Source organism: Leucopleurus acutus (genome assembly GCF_964270905.1).
Source record: "Leucopleurus acutus genome assembly, chromosome: 10".
NCBI classification, from domain to species: domain Eukaryota; kingdom Metazoa; phylum Chordata; class Mammalia; order Artiodactyla; family Delphinidae; genus Leucopleurus; species Leucopleurus acutus.
The window spans coordinates 85,127,169-85,140,777 of NC_139153.1; the positions used below are offsets into that span (position 1 = coordinate 85,127,169).

Below are 13,609 nucleotides of genomic sequence, written 5' to 3' on the forward strand. Positions count from 1 at the left end.
GCACAGGGAGATCAGCTCGGTGCTTTGTGACCACCTAGAGGGGTGGGATAGGGAGGGTGGGAGGGAGGGAGACGCAAGAGGGATATGGGAACATATGTATATGGATAACTGATTCACTTTGTTAAAAAGCAGAAACTAACACACCATTGTAAAGCAATTATACTCCAATAAAGATGTTTTAAAAAAATTGAATCAAAAAATAAAAAAATAAAGAGCAGCCATATAGAAAATCTCAGACATAAAACACAAAGGTTTGAGAGAGGGTTGTAACATGTAATGTTTAAGAGAAGAAGAAAGTATGAGAGAGGAACCAAGTGAAGGGGCAAGAGAAAGGCTGTTTTCAGTTTGAGGGAGAGACCAGGTCTCTGCTCTCCTCACCCTCCCGCGGGAGAACTCACAATGGGGAGAAGCCAGGGAAGATCTTCCGCAGGCTGGTGCCGATGTGTGCCAGCACCTCGCTCACGTCCTCAGGTGATGCCATCTTCAGGGAGATGCTGCACTTCTCAGTTTCCACAACCATCTGCAACAACCAGGTTGGACACTGCTTAATAATGAATCCAATTCCTTCGATTTTTTTATTTTAAATAATGTAAACGATATACGGCAGTCCCCCCTTAGCCGTGGGGAAACATTCTAAGACCCCCAACGGAAGCCTGAAACCTCGGATAGCACCGAACCCTCTATATGCTGTTTTTTCCTATACATACACGCCTGTGATAGTTTAATTTATAAATTAGGCATACTAAGAGATTAACAACAATTAACTAATAATAAAATAGAACAATTATAACAATACACTATAATAAAATTTATGTGAATGTGGTCTCTCTCAAAACATAAATTTAATGCCTTTTCCATTTTTTATAATTGAAGTATTGATGTACATATTATATAAGTAACAGGTATACAAGATAGTGATTCACAATTTTTAAAGTTTATACTCCATTTATACTTATTATAAAAATATTGGCTATATTCCTTCCTGTGTTGTACAATATATTCTTGTAGCTTATTTTCTACCTAATAGTTGTACCTCTTAATCCCCCACTCATATATTGCCCCTTCCCCTTCCCTCTCCCCACTGGTAACCACTAGTTTGTTCTCTATATCTGTGAGTCTTTCTTTTTTGTTATATTTGCTAGTTTGTTGTATTTCTGAGATTGCACATGTAAGTGATATCACACAGTATTTGTCTTTCTCTGTCTGATTTATTTCACTTAGCATGATGCCCTCCAAGTCCAACCATGCTGCTGCAAAAGGCAAAATTTCATTTTTTTTTTTATGGCTGAGTAGTATTCCTCTGTGTGTGTGTGTACACATACCACATCTTCTTTATCCATTCATCTGTTGGTGAATACTTAGGCTGCTTCCATATCTTGGCTATTGTAAACAGTGCTGCTATGAACACTGGGGTACCTGTGTCTTTTCAAATTAGTGTTTTTGGGTTTTTAGGATATATACCCAGGACTGAAACTGCTGATCATAAGGTAGTTATATTTTTAGTTTTTTTGAGAAACCTCCATACTGTTTTCTACAGGGGCTGCACCAATTTACATTCCCACCAATCACGTACACGGGTTCTCTCTTTTCTCCACATCCTTGCCAGTATTTGTTATTTGTGTTCTTTTTGATGACAGCCATTCTGTCAGGTATGAGGTGTATCTCATTGTTTTGATTTGCATTTCCCTGATGATTAACGATGTTTTGCATCTTTTCATGTGCCTTTTTGCCATCTGCATTTCCTCTTTGGAAAAATGTCTATTCACGTCTTATGCCCAGTTTTTAATCAGGTTGTTTGTTTTTTTGATGTTGAGTTGTATAAGCTGTTTATATATGTTGGATATTAACTCCTTATCGGTCATATCATTTGCAAATATTTTCTCCCATTCAGTAGGTTGTCTTTTCACTCTGTTGATGATTTCCTTTAATACCTTTGTTCATCTTAATTAAGCAGTTATCACACTCTGTGGTCATAACTTCGGCAATTTGAGGTGCAACAGCAAAACTCGCACAAATTTCTTTTTCCTGCTTCACAATTTCACAGAGAGAAGATTCGTTCTTGCCATAGATCTTAGCATCCTCAGCATACAAATGTTTTTCTTTCCTTATTAATCAAGAACTTTCACCTTTTCTCTTAAAGGGAGCACTTTATGGCTTCTCTTTGGCACTTCCAAATTGCCCATGTCATGACTCTTGTGCTTTGGGGCCATTATTAAGTAAAATAAGGGTTATTTCAACACAAGCACTGAAATACCACAACAGTAGATCTGATAACCTAGCTGGCTACTAAATGACTAATGGGTGGGAAACGCTGGATGAAGAGATGATTCAAGTCCTGGGTGGGAAGGGGCAGGACAGAGTAAGATTTCATCATGCTACTCAGAACAGCATGAAATTTAAGATTTTTGAATTATTTCTGGATTTTTCCATTTTCCAACCATAGTTGACCACAGGTAACTGAAACCACAGAAAGTGAAACTGCAGTTACGGGGGAACTTCTGTACTCACGCTGATAGATACTAATACAATACCAGCTTCTTAAGAAGCACTTCCTTAAAATAATGGTCTTAACCTTAAGACTGAAAGAACTGTTTGGGTAGAGGGTGGTTAGTTTGTCAGAAACGTCCAGAAACTGAAGCAAGTTTCTAAGGGCCAAACTGCAGATTCAAACAGACCACCACCCCCACCCCCACCCCCGGTGATGGAAACTGAATAGCCACATTTGCAGGTGAGTTCTCCTTTTACCAAGATTTCATCTTGACTTACAAAGTCTGTCATATCCCTAGCATCCAGTGTAAGTAAGAATACCTCCTTCAGTGAGCACCGGAGGATAACCCAATAGTCACTTTTTTGTAAAATGTGTTTTAAAAACAAGACACATCATGAGATGTTTAAGTAAAATGGTGAAACCTTTTGCCTGATAACAAAAGAAAAATCAAGTGCTTATAAAAGCTTCAACTATTCTAAGAAGACAGGATACTTGGAAAGGATTATACAAAGGAAACAAAGTAATAACGTTCATGCTAGGCGAGACTCATTCCTATAGTAACTGCTGGAGATGTCCAAAAATGCTGAACTGAGGTCATACAGCTAGTCTTACAAGTAAGTATAAAACAACCTGACAAAAAGGGCAGGTCACAAAAGGGAAGACAGGTTGATTATAAACACGTTCCAAATAAAAAGAACTGACTTCAATCACTCTTTTTTAAAAAAAAATACTATTTATTATCTTGGATCTCAAAAATATCCATGTACAATTCAATCCTTTTGATGATCGCTGCATCCAAATATCCTTATACATTTACCTCCTGATGTTACTTAATTTGTACAAAAATATGATGGGGAAACACTACCCTTAATGTGCGACTAGCCAACTGGATTGACAAAGAAGCTTTTAGATTTGCTTTAGGTTGTCCTACGATTAGCTGAATTTTAAAAAAAATAATCTGTCTTTCAGAGTGTTTATGTTAAAAGAACAAGCAATCCAATCTATTTGTCAAAATGATGAGATCAAAGAAAAAGACTTCAGTGATCTGAGTCCTTAAAATGTTACTTCTTCGTAAGTACCCCTAGGGGAATCTGTTAACAGGTATTTAATACATACCACCTTTGTACCAGTTAGTTGGCTCCCTATATAAAAAACATTTTTTAATCCTAATTCTCAGCACATTCATTCCTCAAGGAATTAATGGCACTGCCTTTGAAATTCTCTAGACAAAAGATTGCCCCGGTCTTGTAGAAGCTGGTCCAAGAGATATTTACCCCCAAAGAGGCAGCAAGCATTATTGTACTTGGAGGTATTTACTGATGCAACACTTCAGTGAGGTGTCTTAAGTAAGACTAAAACTGCTTTATGAAATGAGGCTCAGATATTTTATAGGCACCTATCTGGGCAAATGTATGTTTTAAAAAGCCAGATACTTTGGGATGCAGCCACCTTATCTATGTTCCACACCCCACCCCCTACCTCCGCACCACAGGTAATTATATTTTTCACTATAAGGTACTTCTTCTTTCTTCACATCTAGTGCATCTGTTCAGTTCACAGTTTGGGTACGAGTAATTAGTAATTAGCTTATTCTAATTCCACTTAATCTTAACATCTAATCATCCTTAATTGCACAGGATTGAATAGAATGACACAGAAGAAGAAAAGGTGACAGGTGGGAAGAAATGAGGCCTTTAAAATTCAACTTCACATAAAAGCATTCATCCAGCCCTGCATAATGTGTCACCACCTTTGCATAATGTAAAGAATTACAACAAAGTGACAGAGGTGAGACCAACACAGTAAATCATTTCATCAGGAAAAAGAACTCCCTCTCAAGTATCTCTTTCCCTCCTATTTCAGCTGGGGAAAAATAGAATGTTTGAAACAATTTTTGCTTAGACACCTAGCAGAACATAATTCATGACAACCAATACACATTTAAAATAATAGTGATATAAGCCCTAGTATCCTATTTAAGACTCAAGTTTCCAAGCCCACTCTGCCTCTTGTTTTAAGGTAGAACCACCTGACTAACCTTTAAGTTTTGTGTTTTTTTTGGGGGGTGGGGGGCGGCTGCGTTGGGTCTTCGTTGCTGCGCACCGGCTTTCTCTAGTTACGGCAAGCGGGACCTACTCTTTGTTGCGGTGCGTGGGCTTCTGCTTGCGGTGGCTTCTCTTGTTGCAGAGCATGGGCTCTAGGCCCGCGGGCTTCAGTAGCTGCAGCACGCAGTCTCAGTAGTTGCAGCATGTGGGCCCTACAGTGCAGGGGCTTCAGTAGTTGAGGTGCGTGGGCTCACTAGTTGTGGCTCACGGGCTCTAGAGCGCAGGCTCGGTAGTTGTGGCGCATGGGCTTAGTTGCTCCACGGCATGTGGGATCTTCCCGGACCAGGGATTGAACCACTATCCCCTGCATTGGCAGGTAGATTCTTAACAACTGCGCCACCAGGGAAGTCCAAGAAAAGCACTTTTTACTAAACCCCAGCCAACAGATCTGTAAAGTGTTTTTCTTTCTTCTAACAAAAACAGCCAGGGGTGGTTTACCAAAATCGTTCTATGACGTAGCAAATAATTAACTTATAATTAAAAAAAAAATTTTTAGCAGGTACTTCAGTTGTACAAAAAAAGGTCCAAAAATTCTATAACTATAAAGCTATACAACTGTTGGTCTCTATTTATTGACTGTGACAGCAAGAGAACTTGAACGCCAGAAAGTGTGATGGCAAGGAGACTTGTAAAGTAAGATGAAGGTCTCCCCCATTTTCACAAAAAAGAGGAAAAGAGCAACAGTAAAATCACACTTCACAAACTCAATAACACGTTCACTCACTCTCACTCATATACCGTGAACTGTGTATACCCCCTGGCATTTGATCGGAATTTACAAACTGTAATGAAATAATGATAAAAACAGCAATGACAGAGAAGTTAATAAACCCCAGAGAACATCAGGAAAAAAATGTTCTAATCAAGGCTAGACTGCAAGTGCCACAGGCAGACACGATCATCCTTATGATTTCACATCAGAGAAAATCAAAACCAGAGACAGCAAGGGTCCTGAGGTTACACAGGTTATTCACTCTCAACCTCTGGGACACAACAGAATCAAATGCCCACCCCAGACATATCGAAGCCTAACTGTCATGAGTGTGTGAGAAAGTGTGTGTGTGTGTGTGTGTGTGTGTGTGTGAGAAAGTGTGTGTGTGTGTGTGTGGCAGCAGGGTGGGGTGGAGCTGCTGGATGTATCAGTATCTTTTTGATTTTTGATTCAATTTTTAAAGGTTACACTCCATTTATAGTTATTAAAAATATTGGCTATATTTCCCATGTAGTACAATACATCCTTGTAGCCTGTCTTAAACCCAATAGCTGAGGTATGAGTATTTTTAAAAAGCACCATAGGCAATTTTGAAACATCAAATTTTGAATACCACTAAGTGACTCGTATTCCAAGTGTCTGGATTGCTAGCTCCTCTGTGAAGTAGTACCACTGTTTCCCTATATAGTAATTTCATTCCCAAGGTCCGTACCATGGGACAAAGTCAAACTGAGGTCATGTGGTAGAGCTATTTTTGTGGTACTTACAACCACAGAACAGCTCCATGGGACTAAGGTGGATTGCTTTACACCCAGTTCCTCTGAATGCTGGACATATTGAAGGGACAGGACCACAAGTGTGGTAAGAGCAGTTCCAGCAGCCACATGGGAAAATTAGTCTTGCTGTATCAACATCCTTTCTCATAATTAAATACCACAGTCTAATCATATTCTGAATATAACCTTGACACTGGCATTTCAATAGCGCCCTTCTATTCCCATCTCAACCCCGAAATCATAAACATAAACATTCCTGAATTAAGACCATCAAGAAGGCCCTGGTTATGTCATCATTCATGAGTTATCACTCACTCCTGCATATGTTTGCCCATTTGGGCAAATATATGGTGCTGTAATTTTTCTTCCAAACGCCAGTTCTTGGAGAATGATAAACATAGGATAAAACATTGCTCTAAGATGGACTACGGAAAAGTTCCAAGGATTTGTATGTAATCTCAATCAACATAAAGTGATGATTTTGACAATTTCTTTTACGAATGCTATCAGCAAACTACACACACACTCTCTCTCTCTCTCTCTCTCACACACACACACATTTTCTTTAGAGTTTTAGAAACAAAAAAAACATAAGTAGAAGGAAGGAAATAAAAATATCAGAGTAAGAATCACTGAAACAGAAAACAATCAATGAAATCAACAGAGAAAAACTAATGCAACTGAAAAGCAAGTTCTTTGAGAAGATCAAAAGAATTGATAAACCTCTAGCCAGACTGACATGGAAAAGAAAACAGAGAAGAACCAAATTATCAATATCAGAATGATATTCTACAGATATTTCAAGGATAACAAGTGGATACTATGAACAACTTTATACCAATAAATATGACAACTGAGATGAAATGTATAAATTTCTTAGGAGACACAAACTACCAAAGCTCACTCAAGAAAAAAAATATGAATGTATCCATATCTATTAAAGAAACTGAATTTGTAGTTAAAAACCTTCCCTAAGAGAGAACTCCAGGCCCAGATGACTTCACTGGAAATTCAACCAAACATTTAAAGAAGAATTAACACCAAGACTACACAGAATTTTCTAAAAACAATTGAAGAGGGGGGACTAATTCCCAAGTCATTCCATGATACCATGATTGCTCTAATACAGAAAGAAAATTAAAACATTTTAAAAGACAGAGAGAGAGAATTACAGCCAATAAGTCTCATTAACATAGTTGCAAAGTTCCTTCACGAAATTTTAAAAAATGAAATCCAACAATATATAAAATGAGCAATACATCAGAACCAAGTGGGGTTAATCTCAGGAATGAAAGGTTGATTTAATATTTGAAAAATCAATAAAATTTACCATATTAACAAAAGAAACAAAAAGAAAAGCACACAATAATCATATAAAACAATAATTCCTAATACAAACTTTCAGCAAACTAGGAATAAAAGAGAACTTCCTCAACCAGATAAAGGGCATCTATGAAAACCAACAGCTAAAATCACACTTAATGGAAAAAGAATGATGCTTTCTCTCAAATATAGAAGTAAATCAAGAGTATCTGTTCTGGGCTTCCCTGGTGGCGCAGTGGTTGAGAGTCCGCCTGCCGATGCAGGGGACGCGGGTTCGTGCCCCGGTCCGGGAGGATCCCACATGCCGCGGAGCGGCTGGGCCCGTGAGCCATGGCCGCTGAGCCTGCGCGTCCGGAGCCTGTGCTCCGCAACGGGAGAGGCCACAGCAGTGAGAGGCCCGCGTACCGCAAAAAAAATTTTTAAAAAAAGATGTCAATTCGCCCCAAACTGATTTATAGATTTAATATAATCCCAATGAAAATCTCAGCAGGCCTTTTTGTAGAAACTGAGCTGAGTCTAAAATTCATATGGAATTGCAAAGAACCTAACCTAGAATCACTAAAACAACTTTGAAAAAGAACAAAGTTAGAGGACTCACACTATCTGATTTCAAGTCTTACTATAACAGCCTCAGTAATCAAGACAGTGTGAGAGCAGCATAAGGACAGACAAATAGACCAAAGGGACAGGATTAAAGGGACCAGAGTCCAGAAATAGACCAACATTTATGTGAACAATTGATCTTCAACAAAAGTGAAAGCCAGTTCACTGGGGAAATGACAGTCTTTCAAACAAATGGTACTTGAACAAGTAAAAATACTATCTATACATAATGGGGGAAAAAAAACTGATCCACATATTGCTTTATACACAAAAATTACCTCAAAATGGATCATAGACCTAAATGTATAACTCAGAGCTATAAAACTCCTAGAAGACATAGAACATCTGTGACCTTAGGTTAATCAAGGATTTATTCAATATGATACCAGCATGATCCATAAAAGAAAATACTGATAAATTGAACTTCATCAAAATTTAAAACTTCCACTCTTTGAAAAGCACTGTAAAGAAAATGAAAAAAGAAGCCACAGACTGAGCGAAAATATGTACAAATCACATATATGATAAAGGGTTTGTATTCAGAACATATAAAGAACTCTTAATAAGAAAACAACTCAATTTTTTAAATGGCAAAAAATCTGAACTGACACTTGAACCAAAAAGATATATATGACAGCAGATAAGCAGATAAAAAGATGCTCCACACATCTTTAGTCATTAGGGAAATGCAAATTAAAACTACAAATGAGAAAGCATTACAAATTTATTAAAATGGCAAAAAATTAAAACGCTGACCATACCAGTGTTGGGAGGATGTGAAGGAACTGGAACTCTTACACAATGTTGGTGGCAACGTAAAGTGGTACAACCACTTCGGAAAACAATTTAGTTGCTTCTTAAACAGTTTACATACACATTTACACTATATACATACATACATGTACATACATACCATTCAGCCACTCCACTCCTAGATATTTACCCACAGGAAATAAAAGCCAATGTCCAATCAAAGATTTGTAAATAAATGTTCATTGCCCTTTGCTTGTCGGCCAAAAACTGGAAACAACACAAATGTCCATCAGTGGGTGATGGATAAACAAACTGTGATATAGTCATACAATGGAACACTACTCAGCAATAAAAAGGAATGAGGTATTGAGACATGCAACAAAATTCATCAGTCTCAAAATAATTACACTGGCTAAAAGAAGGCAGACAATAGTACACATACTGTATGATTCCATTCATATGAATTTTTAGAAAATGCAAACTAATTTATAGTGGCTGAGAGTAGATGCCTGTAGATGATTATGAATGAGGAGGCAAGAAGGAATGTTTACTAAGATGCCTGAGAAAACCTTGAGGTGATGAGTATGTTCAGCATCCTGACTGTGGTAATGGTTTCAAGGGTCTGCATGTCAAAACTTATCAAACTGTACACTTCAGTTGGCTGCCCGTTACTTATAGTTCAATAACGCTGTTGTTAAAAATCTACATTTTATTAATACCAAAAGATTCACTTATCACTGTATTCCCAGAAAGATCTTACAGATTACTGTAGAATAGCTATGAAATGTTACTGCTGTAACTTGTACAACATCTCTAAGGAACGGTACTCTCATGTTTACATGGCCAGGTAACGTAAGAGCTAATTGTTCTTTTCAAATTGAGTTATGGAGAACGTGTTTCCCTTATCACAAATTCCCGGTCCCCTCCCACCTAGCCCCTGTTCAGTCTCTCATGCAGAAACTTCCATTTTCCCTTACCTTGTTTTTCCACATTATCTCAAGAAACTTTCAATAGTGAACCAAATAGAAGGTATTAGCTGGTGTCAGAAACTCAAGAAAGGTTCTGACCTTGCAGTAATGACAAACAGGTTATTCACACCCACCTGAGTTGGCTTGCTGCACAGGACACCGTGAATCTCCAGGTAGCTGAAGGTTACCTCGAGCTGCAATTGAGGGAGGAGGGGGAAATAAAGACCTGTAATGAGGGTTTTAAAACCTATAATTCAAAGTAAAAATGCTACAATTAGAAACAGTCCAGTGCAAACAAAACATTGGGCATCTTCTGAAGGTAGGCTGGTTTAATATCTCCATACTTTCAATAGAACATGACCTTGATCTAGCATATTTCAGGAAAAGCATTATTCACTTTCCCAAAGGGCTGAAAGGAAACTCCAAGTCTGACTTTTTAAATTTCATCCAAGGACAAATCCAATGGAAAGTTTCTGTACTTCTACTCCAGTATTTATTTACTGAGAAATGAATATATGAAGGGAGTCATCTAAATAGACTTTTTTTTCTCTTATTTCAAGATGTTGCTTCAGCAAATCAGATCAGGATAGAGACAATGTTTGTTTTCCCTTCTCTCTAAACCTTTACCTCTTTGGGTTACCCTCTGACCACTTACTGGAGTCATCTTTCCTACCACTATCTTTCATTAAAGTTCAAATTTGAATGGATTTAAAAGAATATAATATTTAGGAATTTTAATCTGTGTTTCAATGAAACACACACAGTTAAAGTCTTCTCTCTCTCTCTGTGTATATACATAAATGATGATTTATTTCCCTTCCATTTTAATAACAAGTGTCCCTTCCTCGCTTCTCCTGTAATCAGCATTTCTTTTTCTTCAAAATACCTCTAGTCTCACACTCTTTGCCTATTTTTCCTGGAAAACAGCCACTAATCTTTCTCCCAGTTTTTCAGTCTCTCATCTCAGTACAAACAGTCACAGGGTCTGGTACTAAAGACAACGAAGAACTGAGTTGGATCAGTTTATTTTACCCTCTCGTCTTAAAACTAGAAATGTGGGGACTTCCCTGGTGGCGCAGTGGTTAAGAATCCGCCTGCCAATGCAGGGGATAGTGGTTCGATCCCTGGTCCGGGAAGATCCCACATGCCATGGAGCAACTAAGCCCGTGCGCTGCAACTACTGAGCCTGTGCTCTAGAGCCCGCGAGCCACAACTACTGAGCCCACGTGCCACAATTACTGAAGCCCACGCGCCTAGAGCCCATGCTCTGCAATAAGAGAAGCCACCGCAATGAGAAGCCTGCTCACCGCAACTAGAGAAAGCCCATGCGCAGCAACGAAGGCCCAACGCAGCCAAAAATAAATAAATAAATTTATTTAAAAAAAAAAACTAGCAATGTAATGGAAAAAGAACCCATTCAGAACCAAACCCATAGGACCCTTAGTTCTGCCTGCTGGTGCTATGTTGTACCTTTACACATTTGGTCAGATAAATTTTAGAACAGAGAACCCCTGAATCCCCAGGATGGTGATGAGGGCTGGAGGTAGAAAGATAATTCCTTCTTTCGTCATTCACACAGCCAACCAGTAGAATTTACGGACGGCCTACTGTGTGCCAGGACTGGAAAGAGGAATGAGACATTTATCTTGTCCTCCCATGGTTACATGCAGCATCGGGGGCACATTTTAAACATTCCATTAGAGTGGACGTCTTCTTACTTATCATTATCAAGATCTATACTTGGTGGATTTTGAAAAGTCATTTCAAGCAGGGAATCATTCTCTAAAAACAGTACCTCTCTACCTTCATTTATTTCAAATTAAAACTTATAAACATTTTCATCTGCTAGCCTTGGACATAATGCCAAATTTTCTTCTTTGAGTCAAGTCCCATTGTCTGGCCCTCCAGTGGCATTTCCTCTGTGGACCATACCCGTAAATGCAGGACACACAACTTCCAACTGAAGCTCTTTAAAATGGAGTGAGAGCTTGAAGACACTGGGAAAGCAATGTGAGGGCATAAGTTCTCTAGACTATTATGTCCCCCAACCCCCCAGCCTTTAACAGTTGTCCGGTCCTTAACAAGACAGTAATTTTTTTAAGTGAATTATTTTACCAACATTCAGTATTTCACAGATACTCTCTCCTTTTGCAGCCTATTTCATTGATATGTAAAATATCTTTTTAACAATTTACTATTGTAATTATAACTGCTATGAATAGGTTTGGAAGCAAACCACTGACCCTTGGTGGGCATCTCATACAACTGGTGGGGACAGGTGTAAACAGCTACAGTCTCTTATAACCTAGCGGCTCTGAAGATGCAGCTGGCATCAGTCAGTGTATCAGGACTAGCATGGGCAGCTTTGGTCAATTTGGCTGGGAGAGGTTAGTTGGAGGTCAGGTAGGATGCTTCTGCTGCACCTCAGTGCTGTCCCTGGAATAAGCAAAGTGCCAGGGAACCAGGAAAGCACTGAGACATTCCAGCTAGGCCCTGAAGAATGACTTCAAGTGTGTCAAAGAAAGGAGTGAAAAGGGAAATCCAGGCAGCAGAAGAAGAATTTGCAAAGGCATAGAGGCATTCAAAGAACAAGGGCAAGACAGAAACGAGAAGTAGACCCTGCAGTTTCAGGGATGAGTAAGGCGCACAGGCTGAGTATGTGATCAGAGCCCTGATTCTTATCAATGGTGAGGAGGGGAGATATGGGGACACACTGACCGACATCACAGCAAGGTTCAAGCCATTCTCTCTAATCTCACCCATGGCTCTTTTTAACAGGCCTTTGTTCTCAGCTCCCACCACTGACCCTCCTGACTCCAGCCCACCCGGAAGACAGTTTAAAGAATGTCACTGGGCAGTTTAAAGAATGTCACTGGGGCAGGGGGACTAGTTAGGAAGCTGAGACACAGGCAGGCTGCAGGAAGACCTGAGGACATCTTTAAGAGAGAACCACAGGGCTTCCCTGGTGGCGCAGTGGTTGAGAGTCTGCCTGCCGATGCAGGAGATGCGGGTTCGTGCCCCAGTCCGGGAAGATCCCACATGCCGTGGAGCGGCTGGGCCCGTGAGCCGTGGCCGCTGAGCCTGCGCGTCCGGAGCCTGTGCTCCGCAACGGGAGAGGCCACAACAGTGACAGGCCCGTGTACCGCAAAAAAAAAAAAAAAAAGAGAGAGAGAACCACAGATACAAGTGATCAGTCAGATAAGAGAAAGGAATCATCCAAGGCCCACCTCTACCCTCAGCAAGACAGTCCCCACCCAAGAGGCAACAGAGCGAATCTAAATGTGATTATGTGATGCTCCTTCGGGAACTCCAACCGTTCCACATGCAGCAACCCATGTCACGACTGCCCATCTTTCTGACCAATTTCCCTCCCTCCACAGCTTCCTACTCAGTTCTGGGCCCACATCTCAGCTCCCCAAACACACTGTGCTCTTGCAAACTGCTAAACCTCTGACCAGCAGGAGACCCCTTTATCTGCCTGGTTGACGCAGGCTGATCCTGCAGCCCAGCTTCTCTGTAGACCCTTCCCTGATTTGACAATCACCCGCCCCCCTCCTCCCCCCTTCTGGAGGGGATGGCAAAGTTCTACTTCTTCATCTGCGTGTGACTGCAGAGGTATCTGCTTTGCAATTAATCACGGTGATATACATTTCTATTTTGTGCATTTGACTGCGTATGTGGTACATTTAACAATAAAAGGACAAAAGAAGAAAATGTTTAATTAATCAGCCCCCAGAGAAAAGAGAAGAAACCTATGTGAAAATCGGGGCTGTTGTACATTACTGTTCTGAATATAATTATTTCCCCAGAAAAATGTCATTGACACCGGTTCTGCTTCTTAGCCAAGGTGCACTGTGACACATGAAAACCAGCCTTCTGCA

The 13,609-nt window shown here is 39.8% G+C and overlaps 1 protein-coding gene across 5 annotated transcripts in view; it reads right to left on the minus strand.

Annotated features, from left to right (window-relative positions):
• Positions 1–13,609, minus strand: part of CARMIL1 (capping protein regulator and myosin 1 linker 1) — a 323,350-nt gene that overhangs the window by 183,326 nt on the left and 126,415 nt on the right. For all 5 annotated transcript variants that reach the window (XM_082847980.1, XM_082847981.1, XM_082847979.1 and 2 more), the window contains exons 4-5: positions 9,863–9,922; positions 399–520 (exon numbers count right to left, since the gene is read on the minus strand). In XM_082847980.1, the coding sequence (XP_082704106.1) occupies positions 399–520; positions 9,863–9,922 (182 nt within the window). The remainder of the gene's footprint in view (positions 1–398; positions 521–9,862; positions 9,923–13,609) is intronic.